Source organism: Copadichromis virginalis, linkage group LG4 (assembly GCF_057382275.1).
Source record: "Copadichromis virginalis isolate Kocher_CV1m ecotype Utaka linkage group LG4, C_Virginalis_male_GT1.1, whole genome shotgun sequence".
NCBI classification, from domain to species: Eukaryota; Metazoa; Chordata; class Actinopteri; order Cichliformes; family Cichlidae; genus Copadichromis; species Copadichromis virginalis.
The window spans coordinates 12363682-12386430 of NC_140621.1; the positions used below are offsets into that span (position 1 = coordinate 12363682).

General features: G+C 41.4%; 1 protein-coding gene across 1 annotated transcript; it reads left to right on the plus strand.

Moving 5' to 3' along the window:
• The first annotated feature begins 9 nt into the window (after positions 1–9).
• On the plus strand, positions 10–17948 carry top3a (DNA topoisomerase III alpha). Its single transcript, XM_085453617.1, has 19 exons — positions 10–535; positions 1658–1717; positions 1807–1880; positions 1972–2047; positions 2205–2313; positions 2430–2573; positions 2675–2845; positions 2944–3044; positions 4344–4418; positions 4543–4625; positions 4918–5128; positions 5270–5455; positions 5609–5738; positions 6398–6511; positions 6605–6770; positions 6900–7046; positions 7676–7798; positions 14158–14906; positions 17377–17948. Exons 1-19 carry the CDS (start codon positions 305–307, stop codon positions 17538–17540), a joined length of 3114 nt encoding a protein of 1037 aa, XP_085309743.1. The 5' UTR covers positions 10–304; the 3' UTR covers positions 17541–17948.
• The last annotated feature ends 4801 nt before the right edge of the window (positions 17949–22749 follow it).

Below are 22749 nucleotides of genomic sequence, written 5' to 3' on the forward strand. Positions count from 1 at the left end.
GACAGGCAGGCGCGGATTTTGTAAACAGAAGTAAGAGTGTTCCTGTGTCTAAGGTCCTCTTCATTTTTTTTTTATTGCTAATTGTTGGTAATTTTCGTGTAGCAGGCATATATTTCCTCTTTGTTCGCTGTTTTATTTGTGGGAAGTGAAGTTAGTCAAGCTTTAGTTGCCTTTTTTGCTCTTTGTTGAAGTTCCTGGGAGCTGATAATATGTAGCTCCCCGCATCAGCTAGCATGCTAACAAAATGGGACGAGAACAGCGCTGAAGCTGTCCGTTGAGCCGGCTGCTTCACGTGAGAGCGGGTATGCTAGTAGCGTGTCTCCTCAGGAGATCTGTGCTTTTATCGGGACTACGGCGGCCGGGAGTCCAGCGGAGGTATTTCTGTGCGGCGCAGAGTGTCCTCCAGGACACATTGCAGCAGGAGGCAGACATGATCCGAAGCCGGGGGCAGATCCGTCGGGTCCTCTGCGTGGCCGAGAAAAATGATGCTGCTAAGGGGATCTCTGAAATTATGTCCAGCGGCAGGGCCAGGAGGGTCAGTCACATCCCCTCTCACACACTCACCTCAGACAGACAAATCTACCAGGCTAATGTGTCAACTCTCTATCAGTTCCAAAATGTGTAGCACTGGTAAAAAGTCTTGAGCCACCTATCATTTCTTTATATTTTGCTAAGTAAACATACACAAACATACATGGAAATACAGTATATAAGGCATTTTTTATTCTGTTCTCTCTCAGGATGATCCCACACTGCTTCAATAATGTTGAGGTCTGGGCTCTTGGGAGGCCAATCCATGACTGATGTTCCATTGTGTGTGTGTGTGTGTGTTTTTTTTTTTCTATCCAGGAACGCTTTTACTGCATTAGCAGTGTGTTTGGGAATATTGTCATGCTGAAAATGAAGCTGTTGCCAATTGGACATTTTCAGAGATAGTACAGTTAGAGTGGATCAAATCTAATCCATCCAATTCTGTATTTATAATTTCCCTAACATTACTGACTGAAATGAAATCCCAAACCATGGCACCGTGTCTTACAGATAGCTGTAGACAGGCTGATTTCCTCTGTACATGCTGAAGAGATTTGAGTAAGAAGTTTCAAGTTTGGGTTTGTTTACTTCCTTAAGAATGGCTTTATGACAGGCACCTTTCTACAACCCTGGGATATGTTATTGTTGTGAGTAACAACTGTGATATATCAGGGTTTCTCCTGGCTAAAAACAGGCCTTTGGGAGGATGAACACTCACAGAAGCACAACTGGTCCCACATATAGCTGGACCAGCAGTGAGATTGTGTTACTTGTTTCTGTGAATTTGTCTGTTATTTTTGGTCATTTGATAAACAAAGATGTATTTTAAACTCGAGTAAATTAAACTCCATTTAAATAATATGTGCAGGGAAAAAGTATATATATATATATATATATATATATATATATATATATATATATATATATATATATATATATACACAATAACAAGATCTCTGACAGACACATTTGTATTGTGTAGCTTACATAAATATGGTGAGCAAAATAAGAAACGCCTGTACAGTTTGACTTGTCAACCATACCGATTTCTCCATCTATACATCTGACAATACAACAACAAATCTTTGGTTGCTCCAGCACTCATTGTCTTGTTTTTTTATTTTAGAGGGAAGGAATGTCGAAGTTTAATAAAATCTATGAGTATGAATATCATCTCTTTGGGCAAGTAAGGAAAATTTCATACATTTACCTAAATGTCTGTTCTTTGGCGTTTCGCTTTGTGTCTGATTTTTGTCCCTGTGCTTCCTTCACCAGAATGTGACTGTCTCAATGACATCAGTATCAGGGCATTTACTGGGTCTGGAGTTTAAAGCTCCATTTCAGAAATGGTAAGTTTAAAAATTTTGTTTTTTGGGGGTATAAAGCATCAAACACGCTAACAGAAAAAGCTTATTGTTTTTTATCCTTTTCTCTCCAAAGGCACAGCTGCAATCCGGTGCTGCTGTTTGATGCAGAAGTAGAGAAATATTGTCCGGATAATATGTTACAGATTAAGGTAGGCTCATTAACTGTCCTCCTAATAATAGGAAACATCTACTGAAATAAATGATTATTTTGTATTTCAGTTCAAAGTTTACTGTTTATTAAGTCAACTGCTATAACATTCTTCCTCTCCTCACTTTCCTTTTCTCTGTCCTTTTTTTCTTACATAGCGAACGCTAGAGAAGGAGGTGAGGCTGTGCCAGGCCTTGGTCATCTGGACTGATTGTGATAGAGAGGGAGAAAACATTGGCTTCGAAATCATAGATGTTTGCAAAGCAGGTATAGCAGAAGTCTGGATGTTTTTGTTGACTGTGTAAGGCCTCAGAAGTTCAGGCTTCATGTGAAAAACCTGCTGCTAAAAACATCTCCTCTGTCTGCATTTTGTTTTCTTTCAGTGAAGCCAAATTTACAAGTCTTTCGGGCAAAGTTTTCTGAGATCACGCCCAACTCAATCCGAAGAGCCTGTGAGACTCTAACAGAGCCTGATGCTAACGTCAGCGATGCAGTTGATGTCCGCCAGGAGCTGGACTTGCGTATAGGTAAGACAGCACTCGCTCTTAAGCACATGGAAGGCTTTGTGGGGATAATGGATTGGGTCAAAGGTCAGTGATTCAACAAATGTCTGATGCATCCTTCATAGGTGCATCTTTTACTCGATTCCAGACACTTCGCCTGCAGAAGATCTTCCCAGAGTCCCTGGCCAATCAGCTGATCTCATACGGCAGCTGTCAGTTTCCCACTCTGGGTTTTGTGGTGGAGCGCTTCAAAGCCATCCAGGCATTCATACCCGAGACTTTCTATAAGATCAAAGGTTTGTCCGTGCACACACCCCAATACTCAGCAGAAATTCAGTGATTTGGGTTTTAAAAGGATATTCACCTCTCTCCTTCGTGTCTCTCTTTGCCTCAGTGATCCACGAGGTGGAGGAGGATTGTGTGGAGTTTAACTGGAAACGAAACCGCCTCTTCAATCACACAGCTTGTCTAGTGCTCTACCAGATCTGCATGGAGGTATGTGCCTGCATTTTTTTATGTTGAATATCCTACACTTTGTTCCTTCAGTGATTAAAAACTCATGAGCTGTTCGTGAAATAGTCACGACCTCTGATCTGTTGCTTTTATGGGTTTGTTTTAGTTGTTATTCTAAGTGAGACTGTAGCTGCTGTGATTTTTCTGTGTGTTTATACAGCCATGAGTGTTTTGTGTTGTTATATTTTGGTTTGGGGGTTTTTTTGCTTATTGATGAGAGAACAAAGTTGTCATCTGGCTCTATGACTCTCATCGAGACACGTGTATTGTTTACTGTCGAGCCCAGTAATTAACACTTCATTTTCACTGTTGCCCACAGAGAGAAATGTGAGAATCGGAAGAAAAACTTAAGTCAGAGAGACTCAGCAATGTTTGTCTCTGTGCGCTGGGTTTAGTCTGCAGTTCTTTAGAGTATTGGAGGATAACAAGTCAAACTGTAGATGTGATGAACTTATTCTAGTGGGGCAATGAGAGCCTGATTCTGGTTAGAGAAGGCCAGCAAGGAAGTTCCTGCATTATACCTTAAAAGTGCACACTATCTTTTTATAGTAACATGGTGAGACAGCTCACATGTAGTTCCAAAACCAAAGAGTTCAGCATTCAGTTGTGTGGTCCATTTATGGCTCCACTAAGCTTTCTTTTATTTTCTTTTTTTAAATTTGTTCCCCCGTGTTGGCAGAGAAAAACTGTTAATAGACTTTAAAATGTGTCCTGAGGAGACAAACAGAAGTTCACATTTCCTGTTTGCATTCACAGCTTTTCACCAAAACAGACTACAGGTGCTGAAACAATTTCCTTCCTCACTTAACATTTGTGTTCCTTTTTCTGCTTTCAATTTGAAAATCTGTATTATTTACACCTCACACTCAAGATTGAGATGGTCTTTGATTAGGTAGGCATCTCACATTATCAAGCACTACAGGTCCTGTTACTACTAAATTAAACTATCCATTGTGGGGGGTCATTGTCGCCATTCAAGAAGCTTTTCAATGCACAAAAACCCCACACCACTTGGGCCAGAATAGCTGGTGTTTATTTCAGCTGTTGCAAACAGATAAGTAACATCAATAATATTTTTGAGGATGCTAAATCTAACCAACAGCAGAAAGTAAAAGAGTGAAAAGTACAATCCAAGGTTAGTATCCACCTTGAAAGGCACCATGGACATGTACCAACTGTGTGTGAGGTTACCACAGTAAGTTTCAAGTGTTTTCAACCTGCACAAATAAAATGATATAAAAGCCGCGTGTGAAAAGAGAATATCACTTCATTCATTTCCAGGATCCCATAGCAACAGTCACCTCAGTAACCAGCAAACCTAAGAGTAAATGGAGGCCACTGCCTTTGGACACTGTGGTAAGAATAAAAAGCCAAACAGCTGCACATAAATGTAAAACACACAGCAACTTTAAAAAAAAAAGATTTTGTCCTGCTGCTTTGGCCCACTGCAAATAGTCTTCTTCATTTGTCTGGCCTACAGGAACTGGAGAAACTGGCTTCACGGAAGCTCAGAATAAGTGCCAAAGAGACCATGAAAATTGCAGAAAAGCTCTATACTCAGGGGTGAGTGTGTGAATCTTTTAGTCGAAAGCATTTTATGTGATGTAAAAACTGCTTTCCAGAGAATAAACTAATGTCTCGATGTCTGAACTTATTTCACTCTTAAGCCTGATGTGTGAGAGTGTCTGTGGGTTCAATGAAACATACAAGTCCATTTAGATGTTTTCTTAGTTTTATACACAAAGAACGTCCACTCTGGAGGTTCGGCAATCAGTGATTTTACATTTCCAGAGCGTTCCTACATCGTGAATCATGCGTCCTTTTCTTTGTTCTTTTTTTTTCTTCTTCTGCTCAGGTTCATCAGCTATCCCCGCACAGAGACCAACATTTTTCCAGCAAACTTGGCTCTTACCCCACTGGTGGAGCAGCAGGCTCACAGCCCGGTGTGGGGGGCATTCGCCCAGCGAGTGCTTGACCAGCCGGGGGGACCCAACCCAAGACAGGGCAAGAACTCTGACCAAGCCCACCCTCCCATACATCCCACCAAGTTCACTAACACACTGCAGGTAGCTTGGTGTGATCAATAACAGGGATTTTTTTTTTTTTTTCATTTCTATTGTTTCAATTTTATGAACAGAAAACAACCACAGAATCTGAGAAGATAATTACAATAAACACTGCTTGTTGTCTCTTTGTGTTCTTCCCAGGGCAATGAAGGACGTGTGTATGAGTTCATTGTTCGCCATTTCTTAGCTTGTGTATCCCAGGATGCTTTGGGACAGGAGACTGTGGTTGATATAGATATCGCTCAGGAGAAGTTCTCCGTCTCGGGACTCATGATCATTGCAAGGAACTACCTGGATGTTTACCCCTATGACAGGTGGAGCACAAAGGTACAGTGTGGGTGTTTAGACTGACCAAACTTTACCAGTTTTGCTCTAAACCCACTTAACCAGCTCAAATAGTGACTGAAACATTCTTGGCATTCATTACACATCTCTACGTTATTGCTTTTTGTGGACAACATATTCAAATGTGCTCTACAGGTGATTCCAGTGTATGAACAAGGCTCTCAGTTCCAGCCCTCTGCTATTGAGATGGTGGATGGACAGACGAGTCCTCCGCAGCTGCTCACTGAAGCCGACCTCATATCGCTGATGGAGAAGCACGGCATTGGTATATAATTGACGCACAAAGTCAGAAATTCTGTTTTTTTGTGGGTTGTTAGGTTTGTTTGTTTGTTAGTTAGTTTTGTGTATTTGTCGACTTGTCACTAGTCCATAAATACTTTAAATGATGAATATATGTAATGTGTGGTTTTTCACAGGATGAGAGATTTAAAGACCCAGTACATAAAGTGTCAGTTTAAAATATTATATATACAAGACCAGCTCACTGTCATGTGATTTAATGGAAGAAATGTTTCATTATAAAATATGTTGTTAGTTTTTGATCATTTAGTGAATTAAATATCATAGTTTAAATTAAATATTACCTTTAAAGTGTGATCTCTATAAAGAGATTCATGATTATATTGACTCAGGTCAATAGTATTCGGCAAATGAGGGAATATTACATTTTACCCCCACTTTGTTGAATTGGGGCCTCGGACAATTAAGGCAAAAGAAAGTCCAACTTGGTCCAACCCAACTAACAAGTTGTACCTAATAAAGTGTCTAGTGAGTGTATGTGGATATTTTTTGTGTGTTGATCTGGTTTAATAAAAGCAGCTCCACCTACTAACACGTGCTTCTCTCAGTATAGACCTTCTTTGCTCCGTACTCACAGTTTGGTGTCTAATGTGAGTGTTACTATGCTAACTGTTCACATTACAGGTACAGATGCAACCCACGCTGATCACATTGAGACTATAAAGAGTCGCATGTATGTGGGCTTGACAGCTGACCAGAGGTTTACGCCTGGAGAGCTGGGCATGGGGCTGGTGGAGGGTATGTGCACGCACGCTCGCACTCAATGTAAAGCTCGGTCACTCAGTTAAGCTGCGTACATATCAATGTGTGCGTGTTTGTGTGTGCGTGCAGGTTATAACTCCATGGGCTATGAGATGTCAAAACCGAACCTGCGTGCTGAATTGGAAGCAGACCTCAAGCTGGTGTCAGAAGGCCGAAAGGACAAACAGAGCGTGCTGCAGCATCACATCCAGAAATACAAGACCGTCTTCATTGAGTCTGTCAGGAAAGCGAAGAAGTTAGTTGCATTTACCTTGTAGTTTACACGTGTGTATGTCTGCATCCTCAATATTAAAACTAGTGCATAACCTTTCCTGCTATCGCTGCATCCTGCTGGTAAGAAGTCGTATGTCTGCTGTTCCCTCAGGTTAGATGAAGCGCTGTCTCCCTATCTCGGTGCAGCTCACGAGATCCCTGAAGCAGAGCAGCAGGACATGGAGATCCCGCTGCCGGTGAGGAAGTGCCCTAACTGTGGTCGGGACATGGTGCTGAAGAAGAAGAGAGAGGGAAACAGGTGAGACGATGGAAACAACGGAAGCTGTAAAAAAGAAGGATGCGTTCTTCCAACCTTCCTCAGCAGGCAGTAGAGATGTATTTGTTAAAAATACACCGATTGGGCAAAAAAAGAAACTCACACCTTCTAATATTTTGGTCCTTACCTTTGGTAAAAGCACACATGCGCTGTGGCATCTCCCAGTGTGGGAAAGTTGGACTGTTATATAAAGTCTTCTCAACACATCCCAAAGATTCTCACTGGGGTTAAAGTCTGGACTCCGTGGTGTGTGAAAATGGTGTGTCATTCTCCCTGAGCTGAACTATCACAGTTTGAGCCTGATGAGTTCTGGCATTGCCATCTTTAATGTGCCACCAAGGGGCATACTAATGGAAAAAGATTGAACTTGACCAGTTCAAGGAACCTCAGATCCTAACACTGCCACCACAGTCCTGTGTGGTAGGAACTTCATGTGATTCACTTTTTACCTGACGCACCCATCACATCTTACTTTTATTTTTTTAGTTACATTTATTCATTTTGATTATTTTTTTGGGGGGGGGAGGTTTCTACCATCGTAGCGGACATAAACGCTTTTTGCACCCTCGCTGCACTCTGACCTCTCAGCTGCTCTCTGTCTCCTCCTGCAGTAAATACCTGTCGTGTGTGGGCTTCCCAGCCTGTAAAACAGCAGTGTGGTTTCCCGACGTGGTGCTCGAGGTCAGCAGAGATGAAAGCACATGTCCTACCTGTCAGCCACACCCCATTCATATGTGAGTATTGATTTGTATTAATCTGGACAGTATTAAAGCCTCATAGGAGTGCTTGATAAGTTACCAAACTGAAATGTCCTAAATAAAGTAAGGCTAGCTTACTGGGATCAAGGGTTGAGTAATGCTGTGACAATGCTGATCTGTCTCTTCCTCAAAGACTCAAGTTTGTAATTTGCTTTGTAGTACAAAAAGATTATTTGTATTTTCCCTTTAAAAAAATAAAATAAATAAAATAAAATGTCCAAAAGTTGATTCTTGGGCGATCGTGGCTCAAGAATTGGGAGTTCACCTTGTAATCGGAAGGTTGCCGGTTCGAGCCCCGGCTTGGACAGTCCCAGTCGTTGTGTCCTTGGGCAAGACACTTCACCCGTTGCCTACTGGTGGTGGTCAGAGGGCCCGGTGGCGCCAGTGTTCGGCAGCCTCGCCTCTCTCAGTGCGCCCCAGGGGGGCTGTGGCTACAATGTAGCTTGCCATCACCAGTGTGTGAATGGGTGGATGACTGAAAATGTAAAGCGCCCTTAGCCCATAGGGACTAGTAAAGCGCTATACAAATACAGGCCATTTACCATTCTGTTAATCTGGACGTAGCGTTTTCAGTGGGAGAAACGTTTCGTCACTCATCCAAGTGACTTCTTCAGTCTCAGCTGACTGCAGGTTTCCCCAATCTTATCAACAGTACATTCGCATAATGACTGAAGCTAGCACCACTGAAGGAACAATAGGTCAGTTCCTTCATCATAATTATGCAAATTCTCATGACCATTGATCAACAACCACTGATCAAAGCTCACTGATCAAAGACCACTGATCAATGGCTGTGAGTACCGTTCACAGAGAGTTGGGGAATGGCTGCAATCACAGCATTGTAAGATGGTGAAAGATGTACCCTTAGGTCCCCTCCTTGATTCAAAGATGTTCTTTCCCTTTTCACGTAAACGGCCTCCTTGACTCCGCGCTCAAACCAGCGTTCCTCCCTGTCCAAGATGTGAACATCCTCATCACTGAAAGAGTCCACTGGCCTGCAGGTGTAAATAGACTGCAGAGTCCTGGCCTGACGAGGTAGCTCTTCTGTGTTGTGCCATGTGCTTCGCCAGAGGTTTCCCTGATGTATAAATCCTGGCAATCCTCCTGGCACTTAACAGCGTACACTATGCGTTTTGGGGGGTTTAAAAGCCACAGAGACACAGTTTAGAATGGATTCTGAATAAATGAATACATTTTTAAACATCCATTTTCTTTCTTCTGTATTTTCCTGTATTTATTTTGATATTTTCATCAGTTTTTGCATATGGTTTTTATTGAGCCATATTATTTGACTGTGTCATTAACACTCCAGCTGAAGAATAATTACACCTTAAATACAGACTCACAGAGCTGTAAGCGTGGCTGAAGAGTCTTCACACACATGTCCTCGTTGTTCACTGTGTCCTTCTGGCTCTGTGTGTTTCATTAGGCTCATTTAAACTGTGCACAGTAGATTTGTAGTGCTACTCAGTTTTTATGCAAATGTCCTCTGATGCAATGTGAGTGACAAATAGGTAAGAAGCATTCGTATTTACGACTGTCCTGCACTAAAGGAGTTGGGATTGTTTTCCTCTGCAATCCACTGCTGTCCAGCCAGAGCAGTGATCGCACATTATGTGGTCAGTGCTGTAGATAAACGGCCTTCACAAGAGGCCAAAGAGTGCCTCCTACTTGGTGTGTGTGTGTGTGTGTGTGTGTGTGTGTGTGTGTGTGTGTGTGTGTGTGTGTGTGTGTGTGTGTGTGTGTGTGTGTGTGTGTCTCTAATGCTTGTAGTCTTTAAGGTCTTTCAGGAAGTGTAACACTAACTCTCTGCTCTAACCAGAAGAGCGTAAGGTACCCTAAGCAGTAATAAGTACGTTGGAAAAACAGCTGACAGACTGGTTTTTGTGTTGTTTTTTTTCTTCTCCTGTTTTTTTGACAGCCTACTAATGTTGACAGTCACAGCTTTAACATGAAGTGCTCTTTTTGTTTCACTTCCTGCTTGTCACATGAACCCAGGAGAAATATATTAGTTTACTAATTATATTTCTGAAGTCCTCAGCACTGAAGACACATCCCCAAAAATAGATAACCAGCAAATGTCAAGTTTGGTACTGTTAGAATAAGAGTGGACTTTAACTGCAGCAGTCTTGTCCTGCATGATTACTGATTACTTATTGTACTGAGATACATCTATCTCAGCCTAACTGACCACTGTTATGTATCAAAGTTCAAATGCTGATTTAAAGAGCAGCGACCTTCCCTGCAACGGTCACACAATACAGTACAACGCAGAAAAAATCTGAATATGTACAGAACAAAAACATGTAGACTCTTAATAACATATAACATGTAAAGTATGTACTCTGGCCTCAGATTTCCAAAAGACTCTTACAGTTACAAAACTGTTTTAGGATTCGGTAAACGTCCCCTAGCGTCACGCAGAAAAGAGTCTCAACCTAAATCATCTCCCTAAATCATGCCTGCTGATTTAGACTTTTGTCAGGGTCTGTGCTACAGGGGGCCACATAACCTATTCACACTTGCACTTATGCTGCATTATGTGTTAATTACCCTGTGTTAGTGACCTGCTGTTATAGTCGATAGAAATGCAGGGGCTTTTTTCTTTCCTGTCCCCCCCACCTCTCTTTGTTTTGGTCAGTTTTGTTTTTTTGTCAGGGACAAAATTTTTCACTTCTGTTTTTCCACTTCTTTGTACATTTCCTCACGTCCATTCTTTTAGGAATTTACTGACATGTGTGAGTCATTATATATCTATTATTGGCATTATTAGCATCAATATAAGTACAATGGTTGTTATTCTCTCACTGATAAATTCAAAAACTGCTGCAACAAAGGGTAGCTGGAAATGTACAGGAGGAACTGTTACTGAACAGACCAGTCAGTGCAGATGCACGCTGTGTCACCACGACGTGTTGTTGCATTTCTAGGGAGGTACACATCAGGCATACGGTTAAAGTGTAGATTTTCAGAGAGGTTTGCGTGTATGACTTAGCTATGGTGTAGATTTCCCAGTAACACGCTATCTTCCAGCTTAACAGTGGAAATACCAAAGAACCATATGCTGTAAAGTATTTGCACTGATGTTCTGTTGTTTTCTCTTTGCTGCACTACTCAGATCCTCCTGAGCTGCTCTCGAGCTATATAAAAATGTTTTACAATTCCAGCCTCATGACTTAGACTTACAAGCTAACTGGACACCAGAGGCCTGGTGTGAGAAACGCTCCACTATTTAATAAAAATCAAGTTTGAAGAGGAACTAAATCAGTTAACCAGACTTTAAGCAGTTTTTGCTCAGGAGAGTCTGTAGAGTCTGCTAATCAGCAGGTCGGTGCTCAACCCCCGGCTCCTCCAGTCCACATGCGGAAGTGTGCTTGGACAAGATAATGAACTCCAAAGTGCATTGAACAAACCTTGTGTGACTAGGTGAATGAGGCTTCTAGGAAAAGGTGCTTTGAGTGCTCAGATAATATAGAAAAGCACCGTATAAGTACCAGTCTGTAAGCAGACTGTACTACAGGTAGATGTATCTCAGCTCAGTTAGTGACATGTGGCCTTTGCAGACTTTGACAGTTAGATGAATTGTTCTGCATGTGCTGACTTACACAATGAAATAGTTTGAACATATTTTAGAAGTCAAAACTACTCAACTGATAGAAGGTGATCAGTTTTAATCACAAAGACGTATTCAACCAGTAACTGGTCAAACTCTGGACACTCGGTCATTTGCAGAAATGTGCAGAAACATTTGCAATGCTTCACGTCTCTCTGTTAGAGTGCTCACACGCTGTGCTCAGTGATGCTTTTTAATCAGCAACTGCTTCATGGCTTTCCTGTTGTCTTTAACTCATTTAAATTGCTCCATATAATCCAGCTCTGAGGTCTCCATCAGACCTGGACGATCGTTTCGGTTTCTCACTGAAATTAACACGTTCTCGAATCATGCAGGAGCAGTCCAGCTTTCTGCATGTGTTTGAGTGTTGTGTTTTTGGTAACTGGCACCTGTAACTGGTGTTGAATGTTCTTTCATCACAGGCATAAGGCACAGTAACACGATTAAGCCAGAGCCCTTATGTTGTGAGGGGTTTCACGTGTTGTTATGCTAACTATATTTCAGAACGCATGATTTTTGAAGGTGCTTTGTACTTGACTGATTTAGGGAGGGATGTCTAAGTTATGAGTGCTTTTGTAAAAGATTCGTCCTCTCAGCACAACAGAGACTTAACTCACACATTAACTGAAAAAAAACATGTATTTATTTATTTTTTCAGTGGTCACGTCAGTGCTAAACTCCCTCCGTGCCTTATGCTACCCTCTCAGGCAAACAAACAGCGACGGCCCTGACGCTCTCGAGAAATTTCTCCAAATCTTGTTTACACAAGTAGGCGTTAACCCTACGAGCACGTGGCTCAGCTCAGTCCAAATATAGGGCACGCTCACTCGCAGTGAGCCAAAGTGCTCCACACCAGCATCTGTTACCATGGCAACCAATCTGGTGGCGAGCTCAAAGTTGAGCTCCAGCCCTCTCTCCAGAACAATGTCAGCGATGTAGTTTTTTTTTTTTTTTTTTTAAATCAGATATCACTGTGCAGCTTGTTGGATAACTTCATATGCTGATAAATGCAGATGTGCGCAGGAGTAGACTGTTGCTTGGTGCTACCGCCTCACTTGTTGCCACGGCAACTTGCCCTGTTTTACCAACTTTTCTTATGTACAGATTTTTGAAAAAGCCACTTTATGGTGGACTGTTTGTCCTCAGTGCTTCACACAGTTTTCTATGAGAATATATATTTTATTACATTTCAGTCATAAGTCATGGTGTATACTCCTGAGTTACTGGTAATTTCAGTTACCTACAGCCACTAAAATTGACAGAGGGTGACAGAAAATGTCACTGCATGGAATTAAACTTCTATATGATATGCCTTTGGTTCACTGATAAATCGTCTCTGTGGATCAAATTTAATTACGCCAGTTGTAACAGTTGCTATCGTAATGCAGTGTATCACCACATGGCGGCGCCTCCTGTCTCACGACTGGTGTCACCCCCTTTTTGTTCTTCTTCGCACTCCTCCTGTAATGGATGCTCCCGTGTGTACGCGGACTAGTGTGCTCTTCAGTAATGTGTGGTAGAGGTAGCACTTATTTTTGATATTGTAAATAAATGAGTACTTTTTGGAAAGTCAGAAGCTGTTGCTCATTCGCTATCCACCTGCACACCTCCGCGGCTGGCTTCATCTCCACCGCACGTTACACAGTGAAGCACATATTAATCAAATGTCCATGCAGAAGCGCAAAAGTGACTCACACGTCGTTACCACTGAGCCAATTATATCATGTTGGAAACCCTGTACCTTAAGACATCCAGATGTGTGTGGGGGTTTTAAGCGTTTCCTTCTAATGTCTTTTAGTCACAGCCGAGCACAGAACAACAGAATGAACCTCATTGTCAGTGGAAATATTTAAGTAATTAGGATTCATCTTCTAGAGTTTATTCATATCTCTACATACTTTATGCCAAACAATGATGATCGTCATTCTGCATCAAAGGGGTGGATTAGCAAGCTGATAGATCCATTCATGGGGCCATGCTGGAGTGTCAAATACATGTTGGTATTGGCACAAATATTGACCAATAATAATTAATAGAAAACATTTTTTTAGAAAAAAGTGCAGAAAGCAAAGCTTGGGTTTTTTGTTTTTTAGAAATTTGTCATCATTGATGTCTTAGCTTCATGGTGTTTCTGCAGCACATGTGCAGATCCACAAGAGTGTGGTGAACTGGAGCCTGTCAGCGACAGAGCGAGAGGCAGGGTCACGAGTCAGTCGGACTATCTGAAGAAAACTCACACAGGTGCAGGGAGAAGATCCCAATCCAGAAAGGTCCCAACCAGTCAGCGCCACCAGCCTTCTGCCCTCCTCTGCCGTAATATAACTATTTATGTCAAGAATGTGTTTAAGAATCTTTTCTGCAATAACGTTATGCAGGAGGATTTTTTTTAACAGTGAACTGTGAAATCTTAATACTCCACACCACAGCCATCACAATACCCACTTGACTTTTGTGGGTGGAAACAGTCGGCCTGCTGAACAAATAGTATAATAATTGAAATTACCTGAGGTATTTGATTCTGATTGTGTTGATTGTACTAAAATTGCCCACTCTGAATGAGTCAAGCAAGCTAAGAGGACTGAGCTTACCCGTAGCTTACTTGACTCATTTAGAGTGACTTACTCTCTTTGGATGTTAAATAAGTGATGGATTGCCACACAGCACAGCTCATTTATTAGATGTGCATACTGAGGTTGCCTCCTGTGTGTCCTCCCTTCTTCAGGTTGAAGTTCAAGTTCCGCAGGGGTAGCCTTCCTCCCATGATGCCTCTGGAGTTTGTCGGCTGCATCGGTGGCTGTGACGAGATCCTCCGAGAAGTGCTGGACCTGAAATATCTCAGACCAGGGGGAGGTGGTGGTGGTGCAGGAGTTGGAGGAGGGGGTGGAAGAGGAGATGACCCTCATCCTCCACCTCCAAGGCCACCCAGACCTGATCCGTCCAGAACCCGAATCTCTAATCCTCGCCATTCTCTCCCGCCTGTGCCCTCCTGGACCCCACAGCCGACGTCTCCACCAGGTGGCCGCAGTATGAGTATAAACGCCAGCAGTGACGCGATCGTGTGCAACTGTGGTCAGGATGCACTCCTCCTGACTGTGCGCAAAGACGGCCCTAATCAAGGCCGGCAGTTTTACAAGTGCAACGCCGGGAGCTGCAACTTCTTTCTTTGGGCAGATCAACCAAGTCAGCAGGGGGCGCCACAGAATCGAGGGCTGCCACCGCCAGCACCGGGGACTTCCCAGCCTCCTAGGCCATCTCTGGGATTCAGAAACACATCTGAAGGAAGCAGAGGGCAGGAAGCGGGTGCACCAGGACATTTGGAACAGGTGATGTGCAACTGCAACGAGGCAGCCGTGACGCGAACGGTGCAGAAGGACGGTCCAAACAAGGGTCGCATGTTCCACACCTGTGGGAAGCCAAGAGAGCAGCAGTGTGGCTTCTTTCAGTGGGCTGATGAGAACGTACCTCCACCAGGTGGGGCTCTCACACACAAATCCTCCTCTGAGCTCCTAATCATAATCCAATGTCAGACCACATACCTCCAACAGGGCTGAAAATTCCCTCTACACATGCACGAGCTGTGTCACTGTTATCTCTGACTTCAATTCAATATGCATTTGTGAAGATATGATGCACATTACACACAAAACAGTGAAGAATGCTTCCTAAAATTCCTGGATCCATACACAGTGACTCATAGTCATCAGTCACTTACACATGAGTTAGGCCCCGCCTCTGATAAAAATGCAAATCTTTCCACAACCTTTTGAGTCATTCGTTTAACAAACAGGCAGACAGAAAAAACAAACAGTCTGAACCAATCACGTAACTTCTTTGGCTCAGGTAGTGAAAAGGAAAAGTATGTAATTAGTTAGATTACTTTGTTAAATGGGCATAAAATTAATTCTCATCTTTATTTCCTTTAACAAGTATGGACAAACACATTCCTGGCAGGACAAATAGTTGAACAAGTGTTTCTAGCAGCTGCTTGATTTTCAGGGAAATCTCGTCACAAACTTCCTAACAGAACTGCTTTATTGTTACAACGTATGGAGTCACCAGCTCTATTGAGGTCATTGCTATTGAGCCTGGGCTTTGACGTGGATGCGCTGCGGATATACTGCCTTTGTATTGGCTTCACCTGAAACACATATTATGCGTAGGAACGAGTGAGTCACAAGGACAACATGAGGATGAGCTCATTTTCAGATTGTGTTTTGCCTTCACTGTGAACCTTTATCAACAAGTTGGTCTCATATGGATAGCATCTACAAACTACACGTATCTTTTTTCCAAAACATAAATACAGCCTAAAAATAGAAAACTAGTTTGACTTATGTTTTGGAAGCTGATCTTCGCAGCGCATAGACACTGATCTTATACTGGTGTACCCACTTTCACTGGGTTAAGTCACATGGTTGACATTGGCAGATGTTTGTAAACAACAAATTCAAAATGTCTCTAATATGACCATATTACGAGACAAATGTTAGAGCCTGACTGATTCATCTGCAGGCTGATATTAACTATGCACTATTATGTCGTTCTTGACAATTATAACAGTCAATAAATGTAAATTAAAGAAATAAAGACGAAGGCAGGAGAAGCACCCTTCAGCCACGTTATTAGTGTTGACGTTGCACAGTTTGTCGACCACGTGCACTTTGCAAATCCACTTGCAGTTTCTTAAACTGCTTGTTATCTTAGGTACCTCAACAGTGTATTGAATAACTACACATAACAAATGTCAGGGATCTCTCTTTGTGTTTGGTGTGGCTAAAAAGTAATATCAGCCAAAATATCAGATGTTTAAGTAACCAAAATATCGGTATCGATATTAAAAATCCTATATTGATCGGGCTCTAATACTTGTAAATAAATACAGAAGTGTTTTTTTAATAACCTTGGCTCTGTAGATGCCCACATGAACCAATTAAAGCTTTATCTGTAATAACTGAAGCAGTGTGGTTTGATTAAGCATAGTCACCCTTCAAAACACACCGTTATTATCAGGTCCAAATTTCTTTATTCATACTGCAGCGAGAGTTCACATGTGATAAGAAAGTAACACACAGCGAAACATTATCAACAACAAATCATAAAACTGATGCAAGAAGTGATAATGTATACTAATAAAGTATGGACCAATAAAGTATTGACAGGATACTTAGGGAAATCCAGTCGGTGTTCTTTATTGTTACACGCCATCAAAACTTGGCATGAAGACTTTTAGTTTACCAGCTGAAATTTTTTAATCTTCATCTTAATCTTAATTATCTGGTCTTATCTGTCTAGGATAAAAAGGATGGGCATAGTTTTCAGGTCTCAGATTGAACCCAGAGTCAAAGTGCATTCATTAAACCTGTAGTGCTTCTACTGGCCAGCAGGGACTGACTCATTCGGTGGCAGAAGGAAGTCTGAGTACAGAAGTAGATGGAAAAACTGCCAAACTGCTCACTTGATCTACAAAATTTCCTGGATGCGCTCTGTCACATTCCAGTTACTACGTCCACCTTTTATATTCTTCGTGGACATATTCAGGTTTTCAGACCAAGCAATACAAGACTTTCTAATAGATTCTCTGAAAAGATGAGTCATCTCAGTAAAAGCAAGCGTACTTGACATTATAAATGTATTATAGACAGGCATTTGCAGTGTATGCTATTGAGTTTTAGTGGACCTTGACTGCAGTGATTTGGCTGTAAAATTCTACGAAAGTTCTACAAAGCACATTATGTTTGTTTAAGAAAAAAAAGGATATTATGCTCACCATTTGATGGTAAAAAAGAAAGTACTGTCACGACTCACGAACACAGAGACCTTGAGGCATCAACATGACATGTACCTGCAGTCCCAACATGCTGAAAAAAATTCTTTGGTACTTTCTATGCTATAACTGGTAACTTTGACTCTTTTAACTCTGATCTCTGTTTCCCCGTGTCAGGTGGTTTTGGTGGTGGATTTTATAGTGATGGAGACGGCGGGAGGAAGGGAAGGAAGATGATGGGAGGTCCGAGTGCTAACAGACCCCCTGCTGCTAAGAAACCTCGCACCTGTGGCATCTGCCACATGCCAGGACACACCCGAGTCACCTGTCCTCAGCGATGACCGCTGTCTGTGACTGAAGCCACCCCATAATTGGGCAGAGTTAATGAAGTCTGTGACTTCAGTTTTAAATTTTAAACAACTTGGACTATACATAGAGTGGGGCATCTGCAAAGCAACTGGGTCAACAGGATAAGTGTGTGCAAAACAGAAAGTGTTCCACCCACATGTGTTGGCCAAACCAATACCAAAAGTGCCCAACAGCAGCATAAACTGCAGCTTTTCTTTTTGTTTTCACTCAGCACCGATGCCTCAGCTGTACTCAGATCAGTTCCAGATGAGCGACTCTTCTGTGGGGCTTGGGAGGACAAATAAGGTCAAGCTAATATTGAAGTGTAAAACAAACCAATCAGAACTGTACACGATCCATGTATGCTGGAGAGCACACATAAAATAAACTCTGAGACAAACGCTGAAGTGCTGAACTAGTTTTATTACTCGCGTTTGTAACCACAGCAACCTGAAAGCGCTTAGCAAGTTATTGAAAATTTGCTCACATGGCCTTGGATCAACCGATCCTCCACTCCACTGTCTTTTTCTGCTTTTTACAATCTCGAAATCCTAACTAAAATCCTGTATATTTCTGACTCAGGAGCAGTATCCGAGCAACAAATGAACTTCATTTTAAAAGACGGCGTGCATGCCGGTCAAGACTAATCGGCCAAATGTATTGATATCTGAATATTTTCATGTATCGATTTATGGAGGTGGAAGAAAAAGGCGGGGGGAAAAAAATTGTTTTTACACTGCAAAGGTTGGACTGGTCATCTGATGTTCGCACTGATAAAAGTTAATAAACTCATTTTAACATTTTATAGTACATTGAATCTCTGCAGTCATGACAGAGGGAACTTTTGGTTTCGCTTGGAGTGTTCGGGGTTTTCCATTAGCTTTAGCTTTTGCTTTTATTTTGAGTCTGTTGTTTGCTTCTCTTTGTTCATTTACTTTTGGTTTTGAGTCTTAAACTTTCAGTCGGCCCTACTTTGGAAACGAAACAAAATTTATGACTAAGCAGAGCATGCATGAATGAAAACAGACTTGCTCTGGCCTGAAAAAAGTAGGAATAGAGTCAACCAAATCTAAAAAAAGTTCCCCACAACATCTCTCAGTATGTAACTTTCATATCCAATAACACTTATGAAGCCATGCAAAATCTTTCCTTCATGAAGACTTTTACAGGTACATTAAAGGATCTCATAATTGTAATGAATGTGCTTTTTTTTTTTTTTTTTTTTTTTTTTTACCCCCAATAATTTTGAGCCCGTGAAAGTGCACCTTTAATTTAATGCAGTCACATTCAGTTTGTACCAAGCACATTTTTCATTAATGATTATATAAATGACTACGTCTTTGCTTTTATATATTTCTGTTGCACTTGCTTCATGTTTGTGAGTTTTTTGTGTATTAATAAAATAAAATATAGTCTTTCTGTGTTAAAAAATAATTGTAACACAGAGGGAGTGCGAGCATATTTCATACAGTTATTTTTGATAATATAGCCATACTAAGGCCTGTAGCTCAGACTGTATGTTGCGTAATAGTCTGAAGGTAAGATTTGCATGACTTCTTTCAAATCACTCCGTGATTTTTCACGGGATGAACCGTAGTGTGCAAAAACACTCGAGTACACAGACGTAGTCAAAATTTCTCTGCAACTTTGCAATCTTTCCACCACAAGGCCCGACTACAGAAACGCACACCCATAGGCCTATTTAAAACCAAATGCTGAGCGTAAACAAGTTCTTTCTCCTAAAGTTGTGCAGTTTTGTGTTCCAGGGAAAAGTCTGACCGGTTCCGTCTTCCCATAAATGCCTTTTGCCTTTGTTCCCTTGAAATGCACCCCCTGCGGGTGTAGGACAGGAGAAATAAACCCGTGGATTCCCGGTACTGGGCTGTAAGTTACACTAATGTTTTTCGCTGGTCGTATTCCAGTGAAGCAGCCCTGATTTTACTGGCACGTTTGGTGACTCATATGTGAGTCATAACATGTGGGTGGGAGCGAGCGCTTTGATCCGTCCTGCCGTGTTGTGTTTGCCGCTCCATCCCGACTCCCAAATCCGCTACAGTAGTATCCGGGCAGATAACGAGTCATGTGACCGCCGTATCTCTTCTCTGAATTGCAGGAATGACCTCCTACTTACGGGAAAAGAGGCGCATTTATCCCGTATTTCAGACTGATAGGTGTACTCTTCCCTATAGGACCATAAAGAACAGGCGGTCAGATCACCAGAGCTTTATGGACTTTACCGGAACTAAAACACCACAGCGCTCTGTGCAAACTCACTGCTGGTTATTAAAGCGCCCGTGTGGAAATACTCACTGCACAAAATCAGATTAAAAGGGCACTCTGCCACTTTTACAAGTTCTTCTGCTCAAAAAACTCTGACAGAATAGCTTCAGTGAGGTCATCATTATATCATCAGGGGCATCTTGGCGTAGATTTAAATTTTTAAATTGTGTGTGCAGCTAAAAATTGAAAGTTTTTAAGGCACAGCCACTGACCAGGGAAGGAAGTAATAATTAAAACACTGAGTCATGGTAAAGATATTAATCTAATCACAATCTAGCTTTCATGCTCCCAGTCAATATAAACTGGGGTGACTGACTTTGGTTCTTATAATGATGGTGATCATGCAGTAGTTCTTAAATCAAAGGATGAGGATGTATATTCTCTGCTGTTTGGACCAGTAAATGATCTTTGTTTTAAGTAAACAGTGAGTACGGAATTAATTCTAAATGTTAAAACGTGTTAATATTTCTGTCACTCTTCATGTAACCATATAATCTGATAACCTTTCAGTTCTTAACAGTTTATTAATGCTTAATAAGGTCACTGTAAATTACTGCATTTCATACTCCTGCAAACTTCTCATAACCACTGTTCACAATCTCATCAGGTTGTTACAATATGTTACAGCTACTTTTTAAAATGCTTTCCATTGATGTTGTGTTAAATAAGTAAAGTGTGGCCAATTTCAGACGGGTTTTTTTATTATCTTTCAGGCACTCAAAACCTAAACACATTCCAGCATAACAGTGCTGTTATTTGTGAGTCTTCACTAGAATAACATGACAACAAAACTTTAAAATAATCGTCTTTTATCATCACAACAAGTCACAGATTACTTGTTTAGTCTGCCTGACTCTGCTCAGATCAGCAGGTTGTTCTTTGTAGCTTTAGGTCCAAACACGTGGTGAACACAATCCAACACTCATAACACGGTGAAAGGTGTGTCTCTCATCTCGCCGTTATGTTTTCATTCTGCATTTTTAGCCGTTACAAATGCCGATACTGACATATCAGCAAATATCGTCTATAAATCAGCCCCGCCCAAATGCTGGATTAGCCCCGCCCTAAATGAGCAATAGAAACAAGCTGCAATAGGATGATTTCACATGTTTACAAGTTCTGGATCATTTCAAGCTTCTCTTGACTGAAAAATACACTTGACATTTTTAAATTGTCTGTTGTTAGTATGTTGTGCGTGTAAGGTAACAACATTCACATCTGTCCTGTGTTTTCACAGCAGTTTGTTGCTTCATATCTCGGAGGCTACATTTAAACATGCACACAACAGTGTCATTGGATTAACATGTTTATATAATCTCAAAACTGGGAGGTCAAAGGTCGACAAGTTCAGCTCATTCTTCATCCTTGAAGTGTTTGTCAACTCCTCCTGCTGTGTCATCATCATCATCATCATCATCCAGCTTTTCAGTTGTTGCCGTGGAAACAGTTGCCATGGCACCCAATGCGTAAGTGATGCAAGTGCTCCAGGTGCAGAGAGAGCGTGGACCACAGGCCGTGTGGATGAATTGTGTTTGTGTGGAGTTACAAAGAGGTTTTTTTTTCTTTTCTGTAAACTGATCCACACCAACCTCAATGAAAGACAGTAGGAATTTGGCTCTGGGCCCTTTTTCCACAATACTTGTGCCACCTTTATGAGCTGTTCTCACCTGGGGGCTGGGTGAATAGATGCTCAGGTATAAAGTTTGAAAAGTGCGTGAGATCACACTGTTAAACAACATCTTTTTTTTCTTTTTCCTTGATCGCATGAGCAGTTATTATTTAATCGCTGAGACCTTCATCTTAGTTATAGTCAGCTGTATTTCCAGCTCTCCTCTCTGCAGAGAGGTTGCTTAGCATTCAGGATGTAAAATTAAGACTTTCTGTCAGTGTTTAGCTCTTTCGTTCCATATTTGGATCAAACGTGGTTGAAGGGGTGGACGTTTCCACGGGAGAGGGAGAGAGAGAAGGCGAGGCTTTCATTTCCATTGCAGATTCTGATCTTTGCTGAGCTTTACTTCTGTTACATAAAAATACATAGAGCTCATATTGTTTCATGCTCAGGCTGGAGTCCAGTGGTGCATCTAAGGACTTGTGAAAGTGGGAAAATTAAAAAACAATAAATCCCTAAAAGTCATATTATGATCTTAGACCAGACTGACATAGTGTCTTTGTAGTTTTCAGTGAGTGAACTTTTTAGCTTTTTGGTGCAGAGCTTGATGGAAAGATTGATAGCATCTACACACTACATGTGTACATTGACCTTTGCTACTGGGGGGGTGGAGGTGGTTGACAATATTTTGTTAGCCTTGTTCAGAAGAATCCTACCTTCTTCCTCCTTTTTCTGCATTAATGCGAAATTAAGTTGATGAGCCAAACAAAATTGAGAATCTGGCTTTAACATTTTCAGAAAACTGGATGCTATGGAAGCTCTGTTTCTACAATAGGGGGGCCATGGAGGGTGGAATCAATCACAACAATTGGGTTATAAATTAATGTAATTCTTAAGTGTTTTTAAACACCTTTTAAATGGTAGAAATACAAAAAAAAAATGCTTATTTATATAATAAATTCGCGATTTAAGTAAGTTTCTACAGGAAGCTACACATTTTAAGCTTAACATAGTCAGCTATGTTAAAAAAAATCATGTTTAATTTAGAAAAAAAATTCAGACAGAGGTAAGTTCAGATTTCGTGTTAGCTATTCTAACACCTGAATAAGTCGAAAGTTCGAGATAGCCAATTTGAAATTTCGCGTTATTGAGTAAAAATCTATTAAATATGGAGTTATTTAATAGAAATTTCCAGACAGTCACCCGAAATTTTGACTTATGAACGACAAAAGCAATAATAATTCATGAGCAAAAAAGCAGCAGCTCCCCTAGCTGTAACCCTCAATAATCCTGTCCTCGTGATCTCTTTCCCT

What these genes read in the sequence shown, in the direction of transcription:
- top3a (XM_085453617.1), top strand. Translation starts at nt 305, where the DNA reads ATGCTAGTAGCGTGTCTCCTCAGGAGATCTGTGCTTTTATCGGGACTA. An exon ending in CATAGATGTTTGCAAAGCAG is followed by an intron (nt 2,314 to 2,429) that starts GTATAGCAGAAG and finishes GTTTTCTTTCAG; the next exon opens with TGAAGCCAAATTTACAAGTC. An exon ending in TGAGAACGTACCTCCACCAG is followed by an intron (nt 14,907 to 17,376) that starts GTGGGGCTCTCA and finishes TCCCCGTGTCAG; the next exon opens with GTGGTTTTGGTGGTGGATTT.